Genomic DNA, 26982 nt, shown 5'->3' with positions numbered 1-26982 from the left:
AAGCAATTAGCCCAGGCTGGAGGAGGACGAATGGGGAGTCAGAGCCCCCCACCCAGACCAAGCAGTCCAGGCAGGTTTAGAGAGTGTGTTGAGTCTTGGGGGCTGCAACTCTGATATCTTGCTGCCCTTGCAGACATCTCTATCCATCCAGGACTCCCTCTCCCCCACCACCCCCGCCCTCAACAGAGCTGGACTGGGCAGAGAATAAATCACCTGCCCAGACACTTGTTTTGTTGGTGAAGGGACACCTGGAAGGGAAGAGGTGTGTCCAAGTGCCATGCCACAGGACAGGAGCTTGGTTTGCTGACCTGAAGCCAAGCAGGCTCTCTTCTGATTACCTGGCCCCAAGGAGAATGCCAGCCACCACTTGGTGGCAGAAACCTGAGCAGTCATGGAGAATAGGTTCAAGCTGTCTCATTCCAACTAGAAGGATGTGAGGGGAAAGGGGGTTGGGATCTGCTCATGGGGGGAGGCTGGAAGGCAGGAATACTGGGGTGATTTCCCTCAGAAGTTGGAGGACAGTGTCTTCAGTCACCCAGTCTAGGAGAGACTGAACTGTCCCCTAGAGTTCAGGGTCCAGACTACACCCACAGAAAAAGTGGGGATGCAGTGAGAACTGTCCCCCACATTTTCTCATCTTTAAGGCAACACCTGCACATAGTCATTGTTGCTGTACACGTCTTCACTGCTGCTTTGGGCGCTTTGGGCGCCTTGGGCGCTGTCCGCACTGGGGGCGCTGCTGCTGCCGCAGTTGGCATAGACATTGCCCCTCTTCGCGTAGATGCTGCCGCTCTTCCCGTACACAGTGCTACTGTTCACGTAATTGCTGCTGCTGTTCACATAAACCTCGCTTTTGTTCTCTGGAGAAAAAACAAAAGACAGAGCATTTGTGAGGCTCACGGGCCAGGAGTTGTGTTGGCCGACCCCACTCAAGGGGTGCTCTTGAGGCCACATCAAAGGGACATCTTCCAGGGCCCCCCCGGGGGAGGGCGCTCATGCAAAACAGGAGGGTCTCTATAAGTTAAGCATCACAGTTTCAGCCCAGCTGCTTCTGCTGATCAGCAGAACAACTGCGCACGCGCCTCCCTCAGAGTGAGAACTTCTATTCAGAACAGCTGAAGCTGCTTCTGAGGCGCTGAAGGGGAGAGGAGCGCGCCAGGAGGATGGCGCTCCGCTTGGGGCTGAGGACTGGGGCGCTCCCTCTGCCAGGGCTAACCTAGCGTGGACAGGGCATGTGGAGGAGGTCAAAAGAGCTTTGCTCTTGGGATGTGTGATCTTATCATGGCTGAGACAAGTACTGTCACCGCCCAGCCAGCCCACAGCAGCAGTTACTCTGGGTTTGGCTGAGGGCGTCAGCCCAGGGACATTCCTGGGGTCTAGCTCTGCCTGCCGCTGTGACACATTTCTTTCCTGTAAGTTTAGGTGGTAAATGGCTGTGGGACTGTACCAGAACTTAGCCTCTAGGAAGTGGCTTTGTGTCCATGGGCGCAAATGCCCCTGCTTAGAAGGAAGGGGGACAGAAATAATAGTAGAGGAGAGGGTTGTATTTTAAACACTAAAAACCCATGTTTCCTTTTATAGGGAGGGGGAGGGAGGAGGGGAGGAGGAGGGTTTGCCTGGCGAAAGCCTCGTTACCGGGACTAGAACCATATCATTCCACCCTGAGGAAAAGCGTTCATAGGAAATATCCCAGGAAGTCTGACTTCAGTTCAAATTACATGGTAGCTGGCATATACTAGATTATTTTCTGAAAGCGGGTTTCAGGGGGCAGGACCATAAGTAAGCAAGAGTAGCTGTTTGGTGTGTGAGTTGAGAGACCTCACCCAGCACAGGACCTCAAAGGCCCCGGGCGTCTCATTTTTCCACCAAGTCTTAATACCTTTGGGGGTGTATCTGAAATACTTTGTCCCCTAGCACTACATTTAATTATAACTTAATGATATATAAGTGCCTGACTCGTCCCCCTAATGAGTGCTTCATAAATCTTAAGCAAATTACAACAGGATGAGTCTTGGAAGGGGATGAAGCTGATCTCTCCTTTGAAAATTCTGCCTAAAAAACTCAAGAAAATTCTGCTTGTTTTTCCATCTAGTCCCACACCTAAGTGGTGTGTGCAAGGTCACAGCATGAGTTTGAAGTCGGCTGTGGCAGAGCCCCTGGGGTCACCCCTGCCTACTGACTGTTCAGGCGCAGAGTACCCCAACATTGGGTACCCTCAAGAACTCAGGACACCGCATCCCAGCAAGGCCGCACCTGCGCTGAGCAGGATGGAGCTTTTCAGCGCTCACATCATGGGAAAGGGCACCCATCTGTATTGATTCCGCAAAGTAGGCTCTTGGTGGAGGTACCTTTCCCATACCCCTCAAGTGAGCGTTTTTACCATATGGCTCTTCCAACTCTAACTTTGATCTTCTCCATCTCAGGCAGGGGCTGGTTCTCTTTATTGGCTTTATAAGGTGAATCACCAGCCCTTGGTTTGGTTTTTCATATTGGGAGACCAATTCCTTGAGGCTTGAATAGCTATTTTTTTTTTCACCTTCAGCAGTCTGCAAGAAAACAAGTAGGAGATCACTCATCGCCTGCAGATGTGTGAAATGTGACACTTTTTACAACAGTGGTTTTCGAGGCTGCTTTTGACTTGGCAAACTGAAAACAAGTGGCCACAGTTCATGTGTAAGAGATCACATGGATCAAAATGCACAGAAACACTCATTTTTGAAGACCCACCTCTGCCTTGAGTGCTCTGGATGGAGGACTGTAACTATAGGGGCCCCCCAAACCCACCTCGGCCTGCAGCACCCAGCAAGTCCCTGGCCTCGGCGAGTCAGGACGTTCTCATAACTGACTGTGGAAGGGACTCCTCTAAAAGCTTGTTTCAGCTGGCTTTGCCAGCAGGCTTTGCTATCTTAGGGGGCTAACAGAAGAAATTCTCCTTGGAAATGCAAAAATATGCAATTTCCATGCATGATGATCAGACCAAAAATGTCAAAATCAACTGAATAGGAATGATATTTGACTTAGGTAAATGGTAAACAGTCTTCTGTTTACGGGCTTTAAAAACAGTTTTATTTTATATATCTATATATAATAGTTTATTTTTACATCATTCTGTGCATTTTTTCATCTCAGTTGTAATCCCTGTGGGCTTCCCATCACCAAATCACCCTGTGTCATCACCGTAGTCCAGGGCACTTCCCTCCTCCACTGTTTTTGATCACATTCCCCATTCCACCCCCACAAAAATGTCTCTGGTATATAGCTGTAAAAAACAGCTTTATTTTTTAAGGTAACGTTGGTTTACATTGTTGTTTGTATTTTGTAAGTACGGGTTCCCCACTTCGGGTGCTATCACCACAGCGCTCCCACCACCAAAGCGCCCAGGCTTAGTCCACCCCATCTTCCATATGCTCCTCTCCATTTTGCTCTGGTCTTTGCCCCTCTCCAACCTCTCCAGATGCCTCCATTCTACAGTCAGTTTTCAAGGGTTAGCTTTGGAGTTTGGCTATATCTGATCCATTGTCTCTATTCTCCACCCATAAGTGACACCCTCCAGTATTTGTCTCTAACCTTACAGAAATAATTTTACAACAAAGTTTGCTTCCTCTGCTTTTATGGGTTTGGTTTTCTTGATGATCACTGTGGTTTTCAGATGGTAACTATGTTAGACTACAGAAGGGGTGGGGAACAAGAAGTTCTCTGACTTTCTGTGTGGTTAACCTCGGTAAGAGAGATGCAGGCTCACTTTGAAGTCCACTGCAGAGAGGTCCTGTCCGTCAGGTCAACTCAAGGCACCAAGCACTCCCGGTCTCTGAGTGCCAGCACCCAGTCTTCTGGGTGAGATGCCCCGGGTCTGAGTTATAACTCATTCCTGTCTGTTTTGTTCAGGCAAGAGACAAAATAGGGTATTATGGAATTCTGCAGGATTTCCCAAAGTGTGTACAATCAAGAAATCAATGTTTTAAAATAACTTGGTTTTTTCAATAAAGAATTTTCTTTTGAAGTAATTTCAGTAAGTTGCAAAGATATTTTTTAGCATCCATATACATGTTCATTCACACCCCAAATGTTAGCATTTTATCAGTTGCTTTTCATTCTGTCCCTTTCTAAAATATATGCATATGCCTTATTTAAATTTTTTTCAGAGCAAGTTGCATTCATAAGTCTTGAGTCCTAAAAACTTCCATGTTTTTGATTACATATCCAGACTACAAAGGTTAAAATAAAATTAATCTTGATGTACTGTTTACTGATCTCTGTACCTCACTCATGTTTTGTCAGTTGCCTCAGTAATGTCGTTGATAGCAAATGAAAAGCTATATATACACAGGCATACATGAAATGGGGATCACTGTGTGGCTTAATCTCAGACATTGACAATAAACATTAGCGTATGGAAGATTCTGAGAAATCTTGCAGTAAAATTTCTGCTTAACCTTGTATGTGAACATTGCAGAATGATTATTTGGTAATTAACAATTTAATTGCATTTATTATACTTTAACTCCTATGCCAGAGAAGTAAGCATAAAAGAGCAAAAAGGTTTATCTGTTTCACTCTTAGTAAGCCAAAAAATGTAAAGCAATCTGCTGTCTCTATATACTTTTTTCTCCTCCATCTTCCCTTCCCACCCCCATACTGGTCATTGTTTAAAGTCTTCTGGGGAGTCCATAGTGGTGGTTTTACCATTGGGGGGGATCCAGGGTTTTGCACCTCTGTACTTTTTAATAACAAAGTGATTTGAGGTTAATTGTTGGTCCAGTGTTAACTCTGCACAGCACTTCCCTTTTCAAACACTGCTACACAGTCATGTCTCAGGCTCTAGAGACGTTCCCAGATTCTTCTCCTTTACCAGTTTGTTGCTACAAGAATGTGTGTGTGCTCTCACCTGTACGCTGTAGTCTCCATGTTTATCTTTGAAGATTCGATATGTGTAGACAACATTTCTAAACCTGTGGAAAGAAGATGGTGTGAATATACTGTCCTTACAAGCAAATACATGATTTGCCATGCTTTTGTCACTCTGCTGTCCACTTAAGACCTTCTCATCCATGGGAATTTGGAAGAAAGAAGTTTTTAAAGGGGGACCTTACTCTAATGATAGAAGTCTGGAGGGTAAAGAGAGGCAATTTACAATATCCTGTTACTCCCACCAATTGTTTTTACTTAGCTCTAGGTTGCTATAACATACAAAACACCCTTGAGTCAATTCCTGTATTGTTTGCTAAATTGAGTATCCTTGACATCATTAAAGATAGTAAGTATAAAACAGAGCACATGAGACATTTTGTCCAAGGAAGTGTATATTGGAACAGGTGCCATCGAATAAGTAATCCAACTAGAATTTAGGTAACAGACCCAATCTAGCATTTTTCCAAAGCCTGCTGTATATTAATTACCACATTCAACTGCAAGATGTCATGATTGTAAAATACACTACCTCTTTAGAATAATTTTCCAGGAGAAATATGTATACTTTGGGTGTCTCTATTGACTAGTCAAAATGTTCTGATTCCGCAAAAATATTAAAATGAAAAAATGGGCCCTCCCTGGTGGCGCAGCGGGTTAAAGCACAGCACTGAGAATCTAAAGCCGCTTCCGCATGAGTTCGATCCCCGCCTGCCCCGGAGGTGACCACATGGTGTGGCAGACCTCTCCTGACCCACCCCTTGCTCCCCTCAGCAGTGTACTTCCTTGATCTGCCTGTTCTGCTCCCCACTCTGTCTCTGGTGAAGCCTCTCACCCTCCACATCTCTGGCCTGTACCCCAGTTCTGTATGAATAAATAAATAAATCTTTAAAAAAAAATAAAATGAAAAAAATGAGTCAAAGATACTGACATGAAATTCACACTGGCTGATGGACTCAGCCTTCCCTTCCCCACTTGCATCCCTATCAAAGAATCAAATGGCTGCTCTGATTGGGAAGTAAGATAACTAACTACTTAAGGCTTTAAGATAGAGAATTCACACTCCTTGCCTGGAGGCATTGACATTTGACTTCTAATCCTTTTTGTGGAGTTTCCTGGGGCCAGATCATGGCATTGGTGACCACCCCTCTTCTTTCTCCCCTCTCCAATCACATAGCAAACAAAAGTTTTACTTGAGTTCAATCCACCTGTGACAAGTTCTAGTATTGCATGGTCTGGGAGGAGGTTTCAAATGTCTTTTCAAAGAAGTGTTGTTCAAATTGAGCCTAAACAAGGTCCATACACTGCATTTGTTTGATCACATAGTTTGACAGCCAATTGTCATTTAGTCTATATTAAATTCTTAAATAAATTACTTTTTTTGTAATACACAATTTAATAGAGTATATACAATTAGGTCATATTAACAACCTAGGGAAATCTTCACTAGGGAAACATGAAGGAATAAAACAAATGGAGGTACTATGTCCATTAGTCCAAAGTCTTGTACTTCAAGTTTTAAGAGTGAGCAATTCTCAAATATGGCCTTATTCTTGGCAAAATATTTTAAATAACAAGCCACATTATAATACTTCATAAGAAACTGATTTATGAACTTATGACACCTATATTCATTTGTTTTGGATTGAATTTTACCCAAAAATACTATCAGAGATTACAGAACAGTGAGACCAGATTCTAGTTTATATTATTGGGTAAACATAAAAATTTAGTTTTAATCCTCCTTGTTCTAATTGTTATTTTGTAAATGCCACTTTAAACATTTAAAAGAAACATGATTTATCCGTATACTTTTACATGGAAGGAAGATAAATAAGATAACTGAGTTTCCACTCCCTGTTTGTAACAAACACCCCCAGCATTTATAGCCCTGCTTCCACTCTCTCTGCCTTGACTCCAATGGGCTAACTTCATCCTGCCATTAACCCTGTTTAATTAGTCATTCCAGAATCCCCAGTCTTGCAGATGATCTTTTTCTCCTGCTTTCTAATCATGCAAGAGTCTACAAGCCTTCCACTGTGCTTGTTGGAACTCAAGGCCCACCATTCAGTCAATCTGTTCTCGAATACTCTAGACCATCAGCCTGTTCTCTGATCATCACCATCACCTGCTAGCTCTGAAGGTAACCTGGTTTGGCTGGGACACGGATTCCCTGCTTCTTCCTCCCATTTTCTCTCACTATAGGGCCTGCAGGTGAAGCCAGTGTTCTCGCTCTCAGGCCCTTTGCTCTCAGTTTCACATCATTAGATTCTATCACCTACTGATTTTTACTGTGAGTGACACTTTCCGATCCTTGGGTTATTTCCACTCATTTCTCCAGCTTTTAGCTTCCAAATCACTACCACTATCTTGGCTATTTCTACTACCTAAATCTCCAGGAATGTCAATTCACATGTTGATTATATTTTAAAGCTCCAGTTTCTCAATTCCTTGAACTCGTCTCCTTCAATGATCTTGTCCTTCACCAACATCAACCACTCACCCCCATGTTCATAACCAGGACTGGGGCTCAAGAAAAAAAATGAAACCAGAAGTTCCCTTGTTAAAATTATTAAGTATTATGAGATGGCAGCAGAAGTACATTAAACCAAGTGCACTTGGTTGGAACTAGCCCTGCTCATAATGTTATCAGGTAGGGTGAGGGATACCCTGGGTCCCCAAACCTGCCTGCCCTTAATGGGTTCTGCCATCTGCCACAACAAGACAAAACATACTCTAGTGTGTAAGACCTTCAAAGGAAAATAAACTTAATGCAATTAGTGTGCAATAAAGATAAGGGAAAGGGAAAGAAAATCGTTTCCAAATCAAGCATCCAAAGTTACCGATCCCCTTGTAGGTAAATGTCCACCTAAACAGGTTAGCCCAGAAGCTTGCCACAAGTCTAAGTCATTTCCTGAGGGGAGCCCATAGGAAAAGTGCAGAAATGACCAGGCAAGTCTGGAAGTAAAAGAGCAAAATCAACACCAAGAAAAAAGGCTGCCATTGTCAGCTTCCCCGTGGTTCTCTCAGCCACATCCTTTCCAAGTGTCTCCTTCCATGTCTCCCAAATCCCTATACAAGTCCAAGGCCAAGAAGCATGTGCAGCTTCTCCACATGTCACTCTGCTCCACATGCCTCCTCCAGGTCTTCTTCCTGATCTCCTTTCCTTCTCCCCATCTTTTCTAGCTACTCCCTGTTCAGCTCCATCCTTCCTTGGGTTGGGCAGTGAACATGGAACCAAATCTCAGGGAATCCCTGGGGGTTGCCCCGTTACAATAATGTTGAACTTATATTCGCCAATAACTGTAGCCCTTTCATCGTGCAAGTTTCATGTATCCCACTCTTACCCCTACTTCTTGCCTTTCCAGATTCCCTCGTCTGGTCTGCTACTGTCAACAATCCTTGACCTTGTAGATCCTCCAATTCATTAATCTATACCACTTTTTACTGTCCCTCACTCTTATGGTTTCATCTTCCTCTTTTCCTGGCTTAACTACTTTCCACCACTGTAATCAGTCCCTCATATATCCCTTCTGTTCTTTTACCATCTTTTATTTTATTTACTCAATTAGCAAAATCAGATCCCTGACTAAGCTTAACTCTCTAGAGCTGTGGAAGGAGCCCCCCCCCACATAGCCATGTTGACTGGTCTCTCTTTAAATTGATGACCATAAGCTTCCAAGTGGGCTTTTAATCCTCCAATTATTCCCTTCCTTATTTTCCTGAATAGTTATTCTACACTGTCTCCTTTCTTCTTAGATGCTCAATACCTCACACTTTTTCTTTTCTTTTCTTTCTTTTTTTTTTTTTAAAGATTTATTTATTTATTCATACAGAACTGGGGTACAGGCCAGAGGCTCAGGGGTGGTGAGAGGCTTCACCAGAGACAGAGTGGGAAACAGAACAGGCAGATCGACAAAGTACACTGCTGAGGGGAGCAGCAGGCGGGCCAGGAGAGGTCTGCCACACCATGTGGTCACCTCCTGGGCAGGTGGGGATCGAACTCATGCGGAAGCGGCTTTAGATTCTCAGTGCTGTGCTTTAACCCGCTGCGCCACCAGGGAGGGCCTCTTTTCTTTTTTTAAAAGACTTATTTATGCATACAAGAACTGGAGTATGGGCCAGAGGTATGGGGTAAGAAGCTTCACTAGAGACAGAATGATGAACAGAAGAGGAAGATTGACTGAAATACACTGCTGAGGGGGACTGTGGGCAGGACAGGAGAAGTCTGCTGTGCCATGTGGGTCACCACCCTGGCCAGGGATAGAACTGGTACTGCAGTGGCTGTGGCTAGCTTCATAGTGCTGAGCTTTAACCCCTTATACCACCAGGGAGGGCCCTCAACACCTCACTCTGGACAGATAATGCCACTGAGAAGATCAATGCAGTCAGAGGAGAATTTCCAGACATCCACCACACACCTCTCATCATCTATATTCACATACTCTGCCTTTGTTACTATAGAAGAACTTAGCACATTGCACTGTAAAGTAAATCCTATTCCTATCCTATTCCCCTTTCACCTATCCAAGGGTATAATTCTACTGATTTTTTCCCCCTTCTCTCTGACATCATCATTTTTCACACAACCAGGTAGTCCTTTCTAAAAATGTGAGTCAGTTAATATCATTTCTTACACAAAATCTGTTTCTAGAATGGTCAGTTTAATTTTGAAGAAAGAAGTTGGCAAGAAGGAGATGAGGAACAAGAGAGGAGAGTGTTCCTGTCTTAACAGGCCTCAGGTCTTCTTATAAAGCAAGGAACTGGTCATGGGTAGAAAAGATATCAAGAATAAAATAGCCCAGAAACAGATGCATGTATGTATGAAAACTTGATATATGACTGAGTTGGCATAGCAAGAAGGGTGGAAGGGGATGAACTATTTTTTATTTTACTTTATTTTAAATATATGTGTGTGTGTGTGTGTGTGTGTGTATTTACATCATTCATTTTATGCATTTTTCCACCTCAGTTGTAATCTTGTGGGCGTCCCATCACTAATTCACCCGTGTGCCATCACCACAGTCCAGTGCTCTCTTCCCACCCTAGTTCTGATCCCATTCCCCCTCCCACCCCTATTTTATTTTTTTTTAAGATTCATTTATTTATGCATACAGAACTGGGGTACAGGCCAGAGGTTCAGGGGCAGTGGGGAGCAGAACAGGCCCCCAGGGCTACGGCCATCTTTGCGGTGCTGGCTCCAACCAGTTGCGCCACCAGGGAGAGCCCTGGACTATTTTTTAAATGGTAATTTCTTTTAAAGACTTACTTATTTATGCACAAAAGAATTGTGCATAGAAGTTGTGCTAGAAGTGCTGGGATGAGGGTGAGAAGATTCACCAGAGACAGAGTGGGGAAGAGAACAGGTAGATTAACAGATGTATACTGATGAGGGGAGCAGCAGGCAGCAAAGGAGAGGCCTGTGGCACCATGTGGGTCAGCTCCCTGGCTGGGGATGGAACTTGTGCTGCAGTGGCTGCAGATAGCTTCATAGTGCTACGCTTTAACCCATTGTATCACCAGGGAGGGCCCTAAATGGTAATGTTTTCCTGTGGAAACATTGAGTCATGTGATTCTCTACTTCACACTCTAATTGAAGATAGAATTAAGAAAAAAAAATCATTACGCTTAGGAGAAATAAACATGTCAACTCAATGACCTTGAATTAAGGACTTTCTTAAATCATGGAATCTACAAGCCATTAAAAAAGATGAATGAGCTTACTATATTAAAATTAAATCTCCAGTTTATCAAAATATGTGATCAACAGTGGAAAGGTTCATAGTTTGATGGAAGATAATTACAGCACTAATACATAGAAAGAATACTAATGTATAATCAGAAAAAGATAAATGGCTATTTATCTGTCAAGATATGTCTCACTTCATGATCAATGAGGAAAACATAAACTAAACCACAATTAAATATTATTTCCTACCAGATTGGTAAAGCTATGAGAATTTTGTCACATCTTTAAAGATAATATTTCTAACTGAAAAAGACATACTTAGGTCATACACTGCAGAGGGGAGCAGCCAGTGAGACAGGAGAGGTCTTCTGTATCATGTGGGTCACCTCCCTAGCTGGGGATATAACTCATGCTACAATGGCTAAGGATAGCTTCATAGTGCTGTGTTTTAACCCCTTGTGCCACCAGGGAGAGCCCACTTAAAAGATTTTTATCTAGCAAGTTTGATGAAATAATTAGTGTGGCTGAAATCATCAATAAGGGTACCCCCATACACAAAAGATTTAAATTTGGAATCATTTCTGGCCCCTCCATGCCTCCCACCTCCCCACACACAGGGGAAAATTTGCCTGGCTAGAACTACAGGATATTCTTCTCAACAACAAAAAAAATTGGGCTCCAAATTTCAATAGTCCCATTGTTTGGAAACTTGGTACATGCCAAGGAATGGAGAGTGCCAGAAATAATACATACAAGGATAACAGAAACAATTTTTTCTTATATTTAAAATTACTTTAAAAGAGAACCACTTGCCAGAGAGGTGACCCACATGGCACTGCAGGCTTTTCTTGTCGGGCCCACTGCTCCCCTCAGCAGTGTGCTTCACCAGCCTGGCTCTTCTGCTCCCCACTCTGTCTCTGATGAACCCTCTCACTCCTCACAACAGTTGCCTATACCCCAGTTCTTGTATGAATAAATCAATCTTTAAAATAAAGATAATTGCTTGCAAAAAATAATCACAGGATCAATAAAATACATAGAAAAATGCATGTGAATAATATCACAAATGCATAGCATTTGGGAGAAGTCAACGGATATTGTAAGGTTTTTATCCTAATAGGTGAAAGGATATAATATTATTTAAATACAGATATGATAAGTTAATATGCATGTTATAATACTAAACTACTAAAACACAAAGCATTATATGTAGTAAGCCTACAAAAAAGATAAATTGGAAATATAAAAAGTTCATTTAAAAGTAGGCAGTAAAGGAGTGGGGAAACAGAACAGATGGGACATACAGAAAATAAACACCAAGAGGGCAGATTTAAATGTAGTCATAACAATTGCATTAAATACAAATAATGTAAACATTCCTATTATAGGGAAGATATTGTCAGAGTGAACAGGTTGTAAGAGTCAAGTATATGAGTCTCAAGATGTCTGATATAAATATAAAGACTCAAATACATTAAAAATTAATTGATGAGAAGACTATATTATATTAAACACTAATAAAAAGAAAGCAGGCACAACCAGATAAAATAGATTTTCAGAAAAAAATGTAATAAGAGATGAAGAAGGGGGGGACTCAACAAAAGGAGAGGATAAGTCAAGAAGTTTGAACAATCCTAAATGTTTCAATACATTTAGCTCAAAATACATGAAACAATATGTAAAACTATGAGAAGAAATAGACAAATGCAGAACTATGGTCAGAAATATGAACACTACTCTCTAAATAAATGGCAATTATGGAAACAGAAAACTAGTTATTATGAGAAGGGTAATAAAGAAATCGTTGAAATATAATGAGAAAAACAGAGAAAACAAAAACAATACCTGTTGAGAATATAAGTGAAATTGACAGTTTTATTTGACATCAATGTTATGTACAAATTACTTGAAAATATAAACCTCACTCAAGAAGAAATAGACTGATGATCTTAATCAAAGAAATTGATTTTGCAATTAAAAATTTCTACAAAGAACATTCTTTGTATATATTAAAGCCAGGTCTGCTGGCTTTAATGGTGCATTTTATTAAAATGTTAAGGAAGAAATAATTACAAATAAACTGTATCTGAAACTTAAAGAGAGACAGCTTCTAACTTATTTTACAAGATCAGCATTTCTCTGATATGGAAATCAGGTAATATAAATTTTAAAAAATAAAGATAATGGATTATTTTCTCGTGGCATAGATTATAAAAAAAAATAAAATCAAAGAGTTTATTACTATGTAGGCATACAAGAACTAGGATAAAGGCCAGAGATGCAGGGGGTGAGAGGATTCACCAGAGACAGAAGGTTTGACTGAAATACACTGCTGAGGGGAGCAGCGGGAAAGACAGCGGGTAAGAGAGGTCTGCTGCACCATGTGGGTCAACTCCTGACTGGGGATCTATCTCGTGCTGCATTGGCTACAGATAGCTTCATTAGTTAAGTACTTAACCCCTTGTACCACCAGGGAGGCCCAGATTATAAAAATTTTAGCAAATGAAGGCAGCCAATACATACAAAAAATAATACATCACAATTAAGTGCAATTTTTCTCAGGATTCATTTCATGTTTTTTTTTAACATTCGAAAATTTAAAGTTTGGGGATAAGTTTGTCACTGTTCTACATTGTTCAGGAAGACCAAGCTGTTGCAACAAGACAAGGAAAAGAACAGGATGGAATGATTGAACTATTTTTAATTGCAGATAGCATGCAGAAAGCTACATTCTGTATTCTGTGATCTTTGGTGTTAATATTATAATAATGGCTTTGAGGTATCACAGTCATGTCCCTTGAAACCAGGGAACTTGATTGATAAATGTGTGTTCTGTCTGCCCCACAGACTGGCTATTCACACTGTTCCTCGATTTCTCTCCCACACTTTGGAACTTCCTATTCCCTGGGACATGGCAGCGTTGACATTAAGTCAATTAATGACCCTACAATGGCCTCTAACTGTTCAGGTGAAAAGAAGAGACATATTTTTCTTATTTTAAATCAAAAGTTAGAGGACAGCACACTTAGAAGGCAATGCCATCCTAGATGGCATCCTAAGTATGCGTCCTAGACAGACTGAAAGTTAGGCCTCTTATACCTGTTAACCAAATTTTGAATGTAAGGAAATTTCTTGAAAGAAATTGGAAGTATGTCCATTGAACACATAAGTGACAAGAAAGCAAAACAGCCTTAAGCTGATAGGAAGAAAGTTTTAGTAGCTACATTTTCTTAAGCCAAATCCTAATCCAGAGTGAAAGCCAAACTCTCTTTTATTATTCTATGAAGGCTGAGAGAGGTAAGGAGACTTCAGAAGGAAAATTAAAAACTAGCTAGCAGAGGTTCCTTCATAAGACTTAAAGGAAGAAGCCGTCTCCATGAAGTGCTGAAATAGAAGCTGCAGCAAGTTATCTGGTCATCTCTGATGGAGATGCTGAGGGCGCTAATGCTGATTCCATGCCTGTTGTGTAACACCCTTCTGAAGCCTATGGATGGAGTCATTTCAACTTTCAAGTCTTACTTAAGAAATACATTTTAAAGGCTGTAGCTGCCATAAACAGCAGTTCTGATGGGGCTGGGCAAATTAAATTGAAAACATCTGGAAAGGCGTCAAAAATCGAGATGTCATTAAGAACTTTTTTTTAAAGTTTTACTTATTTATGCATACAGAACTGGGGTACAGGCCAGATGTGCAGGGGCAGTGACAGGGTTCACCAGAGACAGAGAGGGGAGCACAACAGGCAGATTGATGAAGTACACTGCTGAGGGGAGCAACAGATGAGACAGTGAAAGGTCTGCTGCACCATGTGGGTCACCTACTGGCTAGGGATCGAACTTGAGCTGAAGCAACCACAGCTAGCTTTGTGGTGCTGTGCTTTAATTTGGTGTGCCACCAGGAAGGGCCCTCATTAAGAATATTTGCAATTTTGGGGAAGAGGTCAAAATACCAACATTATTTTGGAAGAAGTCAATTCCAACCCTCATGAACGACTTTGAAGGATTCAAGGCTTCAGTAGATGAAGTGAGTGCAAGTGTGGCAGAAATAGCAAGAATACTAGGATTAGAAGTGGAGTCTGAAGGGTGATTACATTCTGCAATCTCGTGATATGATAGAACTTTAACAGATGAGGAGTTGTTTCTTATGGAAGACCAAAGAAAGTGGTTTCTTGAGATAAGTTTTCCCCTAGTGAAGGTGCTGTGAACATTGTTGAAATGACAGCAAAGGATTTAGAATGTGACCTAAATTGAATGGATAAAGCAGCAGCAGAATTTAAGAAGTTTGACTCCAATTTTGAAAGTTCTGCTGTTGATAAAATGCTATTATACAGCTTTGTATGCTGTATAGAAATCTCTTGTGAAAGGAAGAGTTAATTGATGTGGTGAACTTCAGTGCTGTTTTATTTTAAGAAATTGCCACAGCCACCCCAAACTTCGGCAGCCTCCACCCTGATCAGTCAGCAGAGCTCAACAATGAGACAAGACCCTCCCCCCGCCCCCCCTTAGCAAAAAGATCACCACTCTTTGAAGCCTTGGGTGCTTATTAGCAATAAAGGTGTTTTTAATTTAGGTGTTCAAGTTTTCTAAACAATGCTATTGTACATTTAAATGACTACAGTAATGAAAAAGTAACTTGGACATGAACCGAGAAACCAAAAAAATAAATAAATATTTCTGGGCGTATCTGTATTACTATTTCATTTCTCCAAAAAAACCCTGTTGATTAATCACTCTAAATTCCATCAGAATTTTTTTGGTGTTAGTCAAAAAGTTCAATGTAAAATATGTATGAAATATAAAGGATCTATGATGATTAAAATAACCTTGAAACTGCTGTGGGACTTACAGTGTCTGAATTCAAGACTTCTTAAAAAGTGACAGTAATCAATACTATAAAATTTGCATAAAGTTTAAGTGAAAGAATAATGGTAAGAACCTAGAAATAGATCCAAACTTACATGGTCAATAGATTTTTATTTTACAAAAAAATATATTTAGTGGGAGAAAGGATAATTATTTCTTTCAACAAAAATCTAGGACAGTTAGGTAGCCCTATTTAATAAAATAAACTTCAATCTTGACCTTATCCAGATATAAAAATCAAATTACAGTGAGCTACATTAATTGTGAAATCTAAAACTACAAAGCACTAAAAGAAAGCAGGAAAAAAAATTGTGAATTGAATTAGGCAAGGATTTATTAGCTGCAACCATGAAATAATGGACTATGACAAAAAAAAAAGATAAATCTGGCTTCATGAAAATTAAGAATCTCTTCTCTTTGAAATATATTATTAGAAGAATGAAAATACAAATTACAAAATGAAAGAAAAGACTATATCTATGAACCACCTTTTATAAAGAAACTGCAAGAATCATCAAGACTCAAGAAAATAAATTGGAAAAATTGTAAAAGGGCAAAATATTTGAACAGACATTCCAACAAAGAAGACACATGGATGAGAAGTTCCTCTGTTGTCATTAGTGAATGTACATTAAACCACAGTAACATACCACTACATGATTATTAATGTGGGTAAAATAAAAAGACTGGCCATAAAAAGCAGTCAGAACTCTCATAATTAATTCTAGTAGGAATATAAATTTGTGCTATCACTTTGGAAAACAGTTAAGTAACTATTTAAAAATATAAACTTATAGCAGGATATAAAATCAACACAAAAAAGTCAGAGGCCTTCCTATACACAACCAACCAATCAGAAGAAGCAGAAATTAAAAAAAAAAAAACAAAAAACAAAAAACATCCCCTTTTCTATTAAAACAAAAAGAGTCAAATACCTGGGAATCAGCTTAACAAGAGAGGAAAAGACCTATACAAAGAAAATTACAAAACACTTAAAAGAAATACAAGAAGACACCATGAAATGGAAAGACATCCCCTGCTCATGGATTGGGAGAATTAACATCATCAAAATGGCCATCCTGCCAAAATCAATATACAAATTTAACGAGATCCCAATAAAAGTCTCAATGACATTCTTCAAAGAAATAGAAAAAATATTGATGAGATTCATGTGAAACCACTAAAGACCTTGAATAGCCAAAACTCTCATAGCTGAAAAGAAAGAGAACAGAGGCATCACAATCCCAAACTTCAAGCTATACTACAAAGCCATAATAATCAAAACTGCATGGTACTGGAACTAGAGCAGACACACAGACCAGTGGATTCAAACAGAAAACCGAGAAATAAACTCACAGGTTTATGAGCAGGTATCTTTGACAAAGGAGCAAAGAAGACACAATGGAACAAAGAAAATTTGTTCAACAAATGGTGCTGGGAAAACTGGGAAACTACATGCAAAATAAAATGAAACTAGATCACCACCTCTCACCATACACAAAAATCAACTCAAAGTTGATTAAAGACCTAGACATAAAAGTGGAAACCATAAAATTCATGGAAGCAAAGATGGGTGAAACACTTCACGACATACACTTCAGTAACATCTTTGAAGATACTACACCCAACACAGCGATAATGAAGGAAAGGATAAATAGATGGGACTACATCAAGTTAAAGAGTTTCTGGACAGCAAAAGAGACATTACAAAAAAATAAACAGACATCCCACTGATTGGGAAAAATTTTCTCACACAAAACTAGCGATAAAGGATTGACCACAAAGATATACAAACAACAGGTGAAACTCAACAAAAATAAACAACTCCATCAAAAAATGGGCAGAAGAGCTAAAAAGAGACTTCTCCAAAGAGGAAATGCAGATGGCCAACAAGCATATGAAAAAATGTTCAACATCACTCGTAATAAGGGAGATGCAAATTAAAACCACAATGAGATACCACCTCAACCCAGTGAGATGGCACATCTTAAAACAACTAGCAACAACAAATGTTGGTGAGGATGTGGAGAAAAAAGAACTCTCCTGCACTGCTGGTGGGAATGCAAACTAGTACACTATGGAAAACTGTTTGGAGGTTTCTCAAACTGCTAAAAATGGAACTTCCATATGGCCCAGCAATCCCACTCCTAGGTATCTACCCAAAGGACACAAAAAACAATAATCCAAAAGGACATCTACACCCTGATGTTTATTGCTGCCTATTTACAATAGGGAAGATGTGAAATCAACCCTAATGCCCAAAAATAGATGACCGGATAAAGAAGATATGGTATATATATTATTGGAATATATTACTCGGCAATCAAAAAAATAAACACGTGCCTTTTGCAACAATGTGAATGGAACTGGAAAAGATCATGCTTAGTGAAATAAGCCAGAAAGAAAAAGAAAAATACTGGATAGTTTCATTCATAATAGGAGTGTAAGGGATGTTATACACACATAAACACACACACACACATATATATATGTATATATATATAGTAACTGTAATACATATTTAAAAAAAAAGAACATTAACAACTATTAACCAGAGACATTCTACAGGGGAGGAAAGGGGAACAAGATCAAAATGGGGGTAAAAAGAGCACATGGGAATATGGTGATGTCACATGGGTGAAGTGATGGTAGCAAGTCCACGGGGATTACAGCTGAGATGAAAAAAAAAATGTACACAATGAAGAATAATATAAAAAATAGACAATAGAAAAAAGCAAATATTCATAGAACTTTTTTGTAATGGCTATGAATGGATAAACAAATTATGGTTGTCTCTAGAATGGAATACTACTCAGCAGTAAAAAGGATGAACTTTAATGCCTGTAATTACATGGATGAACTCAATTATTCTGAAAGAAAGACTTCTACTTTATTGTTTGGTTTATATTAAATTCTCAAAAATATACATTACTCTATAGTATCATGAAGCAGAAGGTGGTAGCCCAGAATAGGGGGAAGTTGGCAGATATGGCAAGGAAAGATTTCAAAAGGCATATAGGAATTTTGAGAGTTGTGGATATCTTCATTGTCTTTAGTGTGGTGAGGAAAACTAATTCAAAACTCATCAAACTGTACACTTTTTATATCAATGATATCTCAATAAAGATAATGCATGTTACAAAAGGGTATATGAATGGGATCTCTTTTGGATCTAATCTATAAACTATGTTTAAATTCATTTGACATATGACTTTTGCTTTGTTTGTGGTTGATCTTGGAATGGGTTAGGAAAAAAATGTTCCCTATATTTACTGTGGGTTATCAACAAGTATGTGCTAGCTTATTTCCAGTGTAGCAATATACAAACATTTCTGGACAGAAAAATAGGAATAAGACATGAGGGGTCTTCTAAGGTTTCTAATATGTGCTGTATTGAAATGACTAGTTTGTAGATTATCCTGCAGAAATCTTCAATTCCATTGAAGAGAGAAATCCATAGGGTTTACAATCACCATTTAAAAATCTTTGGCATTAAATTTTCACCAGAGATTTGAAAAAATTAGAATACAAGTCTTCTAAATTTTTGCTTATTTTAGAATTGTCTTACAATTTTCAATAAGATTTGATCTTGTGATATGTCATTGAAGAGAGGCCATGAAATGGTTTCAACTTTGGCCAAATTCATGCACAGTCTAATTAGCAGGTAATCTCATGCTGTGACCAGTGTTTTCGTAAGCTTTGTTCAAGTATGAGTGCACATATTAAAACCTTAGAAGACCCCTCATGTCTTATTCCTATTTTTCTGTCTGGAAATGCTCTGTATATTGCTAACATTGGAAATAAGCTAGTACATACTTCCTGAGGACCCACAGTAAATATTGGGAACATTTTTTAGGTCCATTGGATTGAATTGAAAATAACATAAATATATGATTATTTACAAAGTATGATGTATCCAATTAATAAAATACTAATCAAACATGAAACCATATGTATTGACTTTGTTGATGTGAATAGGAATCTATAATGTAACTTGATAAAAGAGTTGGCAATTATTACATACAATGAATCGCTTCTGTCGTGTGCCTGCATTTATCTTTGCATATATACAGAGGGCAGTCTCATAAGATTTAGATAATACCTGCTTTCCTCTTTATACCTCTCTCTACATTAATTTTTCTAAAACAACTAAATATTTCAGTTGCTTTCTCTCCCTGAACTCTAGCGTCTTTCCAAAGATCTGGGAATATGAGAGCTGGAACTGCCTCTAGAACCTCTCACTCATTCTTGCTATTGCCTTCGCCTCCTCTGTAAGCAGGTTGTCTCACCTGCAGGCTTCCTGTGGCTTGACAGTCCCCCTTCCTGTCACACCTTGCCTTCTTGATATACACGCCATTTTGACTCTGCTGATTAAAAAGGCAGAGCCAGTCCCAGCCTCTGACACTCATGAATACACAACTTTCAGGCAGCGCTTCCCTCATTGGAATTTTCTGGAAGTTACCACACTTAAAGTAGCTGAGTTACCAACTAGTTTGTAGTCAGTGTTGTCTGCTGCTAGGTCTGTAGTGCCATGGCAGGGAGGAGGGTGAGATTTGATCGCCTGCAGATTGCCTCTCCATCTGATTTATTATTATCATTTCTTAGTGACTTTTGCTCTAGATGAATATACAAATGAGGTTGACCTGCTGCAGAAAGTGTCAATTTTTTTAAGAGAATCTCCGTATAAACTATCCACCCTGCTGCCTCTGACACATTCTTGCACCTTCTTTTTTCCATCCCTCCCCCTGTTAGCCAGTTCCTCACCATCTCCCATCCAGAGACGACTGTCTCTATTGTTTTTGGCCCACTGCCATTCATTCTTCACCATCAGTCTTGGTCTCGTTATGTCCCTATCCAGAAACCATCCTTATTTCCCTACAAAGTCATTCTTTAAAGATCCGATAAAACTATCCCATATTGACTTTTCCAAAAGTTGGTTTCCAAACTACCTCTAGAGAAGCCTGTGTGATTCATCAGTACTTTAAATCACCCCACTTCCTACCTACTTCCCTTCCCTTACACCTTCCACCCTGTTTTTATGCTTAAAGTCTCAGCTCAGAGGCTTTCCAGCCCCTCTCTCCTGTCCTTGAATTTGTATGGAACTGTCTCTTGTAGAATTTAGACTTTATCCTTGTCTCACATATTTACATGTCTTCTGTCTCCTTGAAAATACATACGTAGGGCCCTGGTGGTGCACTGGGTCAAAGTGCAGCACTGTGAAGCCCCTGGCAGTCACTTCAGCACTCAACATGAGTTCGATCCTTGGCCAGGGAGGTGACCCATATGGCACAGCAGACCTCTCCTGACCCACCCTCTGCTCCTTTCATCAGTGAACTTCGTTGATCTGCCTGTCTGTTCCCTGCTCTGCCTCTGGTGAAGCCTCTAACCACCCCAGCACCTCTGACCTGTACCCCAGTTCTGTATACGTAAATGAAATAAATCTTTAAAAAGAAAATACAAATGTAAGTTCCCTAAGGGATCTCTTGACATCACCCCGTGTCCTCAGACAATGTTTGAGTAGAGATTCACTGAATTTTTTTTTTTAAGATTTATTTATTTGTGCATACAGAACTGGGGTACAGGCCAGAGGCTCAGGGGCAGGGAGAGGCTTCACCAGTGACAGAGTGGGGAACAGAACAGGCAGATCGATGAAATACACTGCTGAGGGGAGCAGCGGGCAGGCCAGGAGAGGTCTGCCACGCCATGTGGTCACCTCCGGGGCAGGCGGGAATCAAACTCATGCAGAAGTGGCTTTAGCTTCTCAGTGCTGTGCTTTAACCCGCTGCGCCACCAGGGAGGGCCAAGAGATTCACTGCATTTTATAAATTTTTTAAATTTTTAAATTGCAGAGTAATACACAAACAAAACATTTAAGTAGTGTAACAAAGTTATCAAATGAAAAGCATAAAATGCGCTAACCTTTCTCCCAAACTTGCGCCTCTTGCAACTGGGGACTCAAACTTGTGCCCCAGGTGCAACAACTTTTGTAAGTTTCTTTTTCTTTCTTTCTTTTTTTTTTTAAAGACTTATTTATTTGTGCTTACAGAACTGGGGTACAGGCCAGAGGCTCAGGGGCGGCGAGAGGCTTCACCAGAGACAGAGCGGGGAGCAGAACAGGCAGATCGACGAAGTACACTGCTGAGGGGAGCAGCGGGTGGGTCAGGAGAGGTCTGCCACACCATGTGGTCACCTCCGGGGCAGGCGGGAATCGAACTCATGCTGAAGTGGCTTTAGCTTCTCAGTGCTGTGCTTTAACCCGCTGCGCACCAGCGAGGGCCAACTTTTGTAAGTTTCTTACATATGGCCTACAAAATTTATATGACCAGACAAAGGTAAACGCATAGTTTTTAATTTTTTTTTACAAAAATAGGTCATACTTTGCAACTTGTCTTTTTTTTTACATGACAACAGATCTTGAAGGCTTTTTCATACCATAAATGGATACACCAACCTTCTTTTTTTAAAATATAATAGTTTATATTTACATCATTTTGTGCCTTTTTCCATCTCAGTTGTAATCCCTGTGGGCTTCCCAACACCAAATCACCTGTGTGCCATCACCATAGTCCAAGGCACTTCCCTCCCCCATCATTTTTGATCCCATTCCCCGTTTCACTCCCGTAAAATGTCTCTTGTGATATACCAACCTTCTTAATGCCAATTTGCACACATTTGTGTAGTCATAGAAGATAGGTTTCATGCATGAAATTGTGGGCCAAAGGTTGATGCCTTTTATATTTTGCCCACTTCCGTCTGGGCACGAGCATCTGCCATGGGACATGTTCAAAGTTTTAATTCTCTTCCATGGAAATAGATAGAAAATGGTCTCTCATTTTAATTTGCATTTTTTTAGTTATGAGTGAGGCCTAGCATTTCACTTTCTTGTTTCAGAAGTTTTTCATTCTCTTGTAGTTTTCTATTGATTTTTAAAAGTTCTTTTCAATTGTTTTGTCAATGGCCTTCATTTGTTGTTAATCTTTTTTTTAAGCGGTCATATTTATCAGCCTTTTCTTTCATACATCTTAGATTATATTATACATCTTGTTTAGAAAGGTCATTCATTTTGAGTAATTTGTTTAATAGTTTTGGTCTTTTTATGTCTTAATTCCCATAGTTTTATTAACCGTTAGTTGTATATTAGAACCACTTTGTACTAATTTTACTTTAAGAAGTAAGAAAGGGGCCCTCCCTGGTGGCACAGCAGGTTAAAGCACAGCACTGAGAAGCTAAAGCCACCTCCGCATGAGCTCGATTCCCGCCTGCCCCAGAGGTGACCACATGGCGTGGCAGACCTCTCCTGGCCTGCCCGCTGCTCCCCTCAGCAGTGTATTTCATCGATCTGCCTGTTCTGCTCCCCGCTCTGTCTCTGGTGAAGCCTCTCCCTGCCCCTGAGCCTCTGGCCTGTACCCCAGTTCTGTATGCACAAATAAGAAAGGGAATTGGGTTTATATTTTCTAACTTACCAAACAAATGTTCTAACATGATAAGTTGTCATGCATCTTTTCCTCATTGATATAAAATGCTTTAATCATACGCTAAATTCTTTAGGTATATAATCTAAGTATTACATTTTGTATTTTATTTTATAGGTTGGCCAGCACTGAACTTTTTCATCACTGTAATAATTACTGTAGTTTCTTTAATATCTGCTATAATTTCCTTAATATATGATAGAACTAATTCTCCCTTATTTTAATTTAAAATTTCTGGCAATTTTAGCAGATTCTACCTCCCACTGGATAAACTTCACTATTCCTGAAGAAAGAAAACTTAATTCTATTGATTATGTTTTATCCTGGAAACATATTAAATTTATTGATGAACATGAATTGACATGCTTCCAAATGGAAGCCTTCAATTCATGTAATTTTTCTAGTGAATTTCCCAACAGATATTTTAGCTTTCTTCATACAAGTCGTATACATTTCATAGCACATATTCATCCCTTGGCATTATTATTATTTTTTTTTAAGAAATTTTTTTTTTTTTTTAAATTTGTGCATACAGAACTAGGGTACAGGCCAGAGGCTCAGGGGCGGCAAGAGGCTTCACCAGTGACAGAGTGGGGAACAGAACAGGCAGATCGATGAAATACACTGCTGAGGGGAGCAGCGGGTAGGTCAGGAGAGGTCTGCCACGCCATGTGGTCACCTCCGGGGCAGGCGGGAATTGAACTCATGTGGAAGTGGCTTTAGCTTCTCAGTGTGGTGCTTTAATCCGCTGCACCACCAGGGAGGGTCTGGCATTATTGTTTTTTACTAAAGTAAATGAACTGCTTTGCAATCTTTTCTTACTGATTATTATCTATATGTGAATAAGACTTGACTTTTAAATTTCAATTTTATAAGTAGTTATTTTTATTGAATTTACTTAAGGTTTTCAGTTTCAGTTGTTTTGTTAATTGTTTCACCAAAATCAGGTCAATTGCAAATAATAACTTTGCATCTTCCTTCTCAATTCTTCCATGTATTTCTTTGGGCTATTTACACTTGCTCATTGCCTAGAAAATGTTACACAGTGTGCTGAGATGTGGCCACCTGGCTCAGTCATGATTTTCGTGTAAGTTCTTCATTCTTCATCTTGCCTTTGGGTAAGTTGGTTAGTCAACTTTGTATGACTAGCAGTGTGTACATACATGTGTGTATGTGTTTCATTGAGGGCTGGATATTGAATTTGAGTTAACACCTTTAAGGCAAATTTGAGCGAGTTATTCATTTGTGAACTTTGACTAGTAATATGTAATTACAGAAATAGTTTTCTTAAGAAGACCCATCCACGATTATACTGGAGCATAGTGTATCTTCTTTAATGTGTTAATGACCTTTCTAATTGTTAATAGTTTATTAAAAATTGGTGTTAAATGAATTTGAAAATCACCTGTAGTTATGTTTTTTTGAGTGTGTCTTTTTTTTTTAAGTTTCACCTTTATACAGAGAAACTGCAAAAAATCAGTAATTAGAACAAAAGAACTCAGGCTAAAATGGGTTGAAGAAATCATGCAATTATCAAAAGGTGAATGAACAATAGCTAAAAATACGTGTGAAAATAATCTTAGTGTCACATGCAACTTCAGAATTCAGGCTGCTAACACCCTCATGCTATCTTTCTTATACCTGTATCCCTACCATTACTTAAGGAAAGAAAAATACCCCGGCCTATTTTGTTAGTAGGGACTGTTACTTTGTCCTCATCGCTACCTAATTCTAAGAGGCACTGAAGTTCATACATAGAAACAAAGGGTTTTAATTCCACTCATAGAAGAAAAAGTTCAGTAATGCTTACAAAGAAGAGAATGCTTAAAGATAGTGGGTTCCTATTGCTGTCCTAATGGTAGATTGTTTTCTAAACCAACCTAACCAGTTTCCTTCTAGTTGTGGCTCTGATCCTCTGACCTGAAATTTTACCCTAAAGAATGCTTAAAGATAGTGGGTTCCTATTGCTGTTGTACTGGTGGATTGTTTTCTAAACCAGCCTAACCAGTTTCCTTCTACATTGTGGCTCTGATCCTCTGACCTGAAATTTTACCTTAAATTCATACTCTTTGGCAACGTCAGATAAGTTTAATACCAAGTCATCTGAGAAATTCAGGTCTGTTTCTTCATCAACAAAAGAGGGATTGCTTCTGTTTGCCTTGGAAGACTGCCAGGAGAGGAAATGGTGTCTGTTGAAACCCTTTACAACTCTAACAAAATTTGTAATATTATTAGTTTTTTAAGTATTGCAGATGTTGTTAGTAGAATGTATGAATGTATGTATGTTAGTAGAATGTGGTCTCTTAAAATTGAGATTTCATGAAGGACCCCAGACCTTCCCCAGAGCAAATGAACAGACCTCGATAGGAGAGGAACTTTCTCCAATATCCAACTTCTCTTCACCCCCTCACCTCCCCAGACTCCCTCCTCCACCACCTGCTGCCTGGAGAGACCACCAGAGTGTAGCATTAGCACCAGGAAGAGAAGGGCAAGAGCTGACATATTCCGTCCATCCTCTCCTGACAGACGAGCTATTTCTCACTCTGCTTATTTGGACTGCAAAGTCAACTTCTTTTCTGTTTGATCATCACCACAGCATTCAACATAAGGTTCCAAGTATTTGAAGGGTGAACTACTCACGAGACACAGAGGCACAGGACTCCGGACACAGACTCGCTGTCTCTTAACAGAAAGTTGCCATCCACTCCTTCCTTCAGCAGCACTTTCTCACAGTCTTGCTTGGTCAGAGGGCCGTGGTAGTAAGGCAGATCCATGGAGAGCCCTCTCGGATCCCTAGAGAAGAACCCTAAGTCTGAGAGTAGGAAGAGGCAGCTGGCCCAATGGGACTTGTGGAGCTACTTGTTCCTCCACTGGTTCGTGGGAGGGAGAAGATGCTTCTCTGTGAGTTTTGCACGATTCAGGAAATGAGAACGGTGAGGTGATAAATGACCAAGACTCTTCAACCTATAAATGGCCCAAGTGTGACTGATGAGAGTTTGAACACACAGATGAATCAGTGGTCGTGGCTGGGACTTCGTGGCTGGGGCTAGTGTGCTCCTTAAAATGGAGTTGCAGCCTTACAGCTGATCCTAAATCACCAGTCTTCACTTTTTCTAACTATCGGTGTCCCTTCCAGGGAGCCCCTAGAAATTGTATGTGCCTATTATCTGTGGAAACTGCCGCTGATTATGAAATGCTTACCTTAGAACAGGGCTTAAGTGTGCAGTTGAATCCAGATATGTCCAGACACAATGGAATAGTTGGAAGGGAGTCTTCTTTGGGTTAAATGACAAGAAAAGTTGAAGACATTAATGAAGCTAGGAAGTCTATGGACAACACTTCCTAACTGTTTCCAGGTAACTGCTGGAATAAAGGCCAGGCATTGCATTTATTGGAGAAGGAGCTGGTGCAGTTGGAAGGGATATCTGGATGGACAAATTAGTACATGCATACTTCTCAGTTAAAGAAAAAGGATATTGGACTTGATATTAAGCCCTGTTCTTTCCCCATTTCCTTTCCCTATCCCCTGTTCCTTGCAGTAACTGTTACATATTTTATTTGGTCTAGAAATTGTATTTGCTGTCCTTTAAAGTTCCCACCGCAGAGGACAGCACGATATGTTTCCATGAAGGAAGTCAATCCAGTCAGAAAAATTCAGCTTAGTGTTGATGACAACTTAGTGTTGATGAGAAAATCCTCTTTTCCCTCTTCTGTTAAGACATTTCCACCATGATCAGCTGATGTTTTAGCAAAGATAGTTTCTATAGTCTCAGGGTCAGAGATAGACTTAAGAATATTAACAAATACATTTTAAATACATTTTATCTATCTACTTCAAAGGATGCTGTTTGCTGACCTCTATTGTAGGAGAATATTGTTGCTCATCTTGCAAGGTTTTTTTCTTGTTTACTATTGTTAGTTGTTTACATGTCTATATAATTTAGGGACCATATTTTTAATTCTTCATATGTGCAGATGTTTCATTCACTCTCCACCAAATTTCCCATGCCAATGTTGTATCTCCTTCATGCCCCCATTCTCTTTCCCTTTCCCCTGC

General features: G+C 39.9%; 1 protein-coding gene across 1 annotated transcript; it reads right to left on the bottom strand.

Annotated features, from left to right (window-relative positions):
- Window positions 1-639: 639 nt before the first annotated feature.
- Window positions 640-25699, bottom strand: SH2D1B (SH2 domain containing 1B). Its single transcript, XM_004688102.1, has 4 exons — window positions 25566-25699; window positions 4886-4949; window positions 2381-2546; window positions 640-860 (listed from the first exon to the last, which is right to left on the bottom strand). Exons 1-4 carry the CDS (start codon window positions 25697-25699, stop codon window positions 640-642), a joined length of 585 nt encoding a protein of 194 aa, XP_004688159.1.
- Between the last annotated feature and the right edge of the window lie 1283 nt (window positions 25700-26982).

The sequence above is a fragment of the Condylura cristata genome, unplaced genomic scaffold (genome assembly GCF_000260355.1).
Source record: "Condylura cristata isolate star-nosed mole 26May11 unplaced genomic scaffold, ConCri1.0 scaffold00024, whole genome shotgun sequence".
In the NCBI taxonomy this organism is placed as follows: Eukaryota; Metazoa; Chordata; class Mammalia; order Eulipotyphla; family Talpidae; genus Condylura; species Condylura cristata.
The sequence above is the reverse complement of the archived record's forward strand: the minus strand, read 5'-3'. Positions and strand labels throughout refer to the sequence as shown.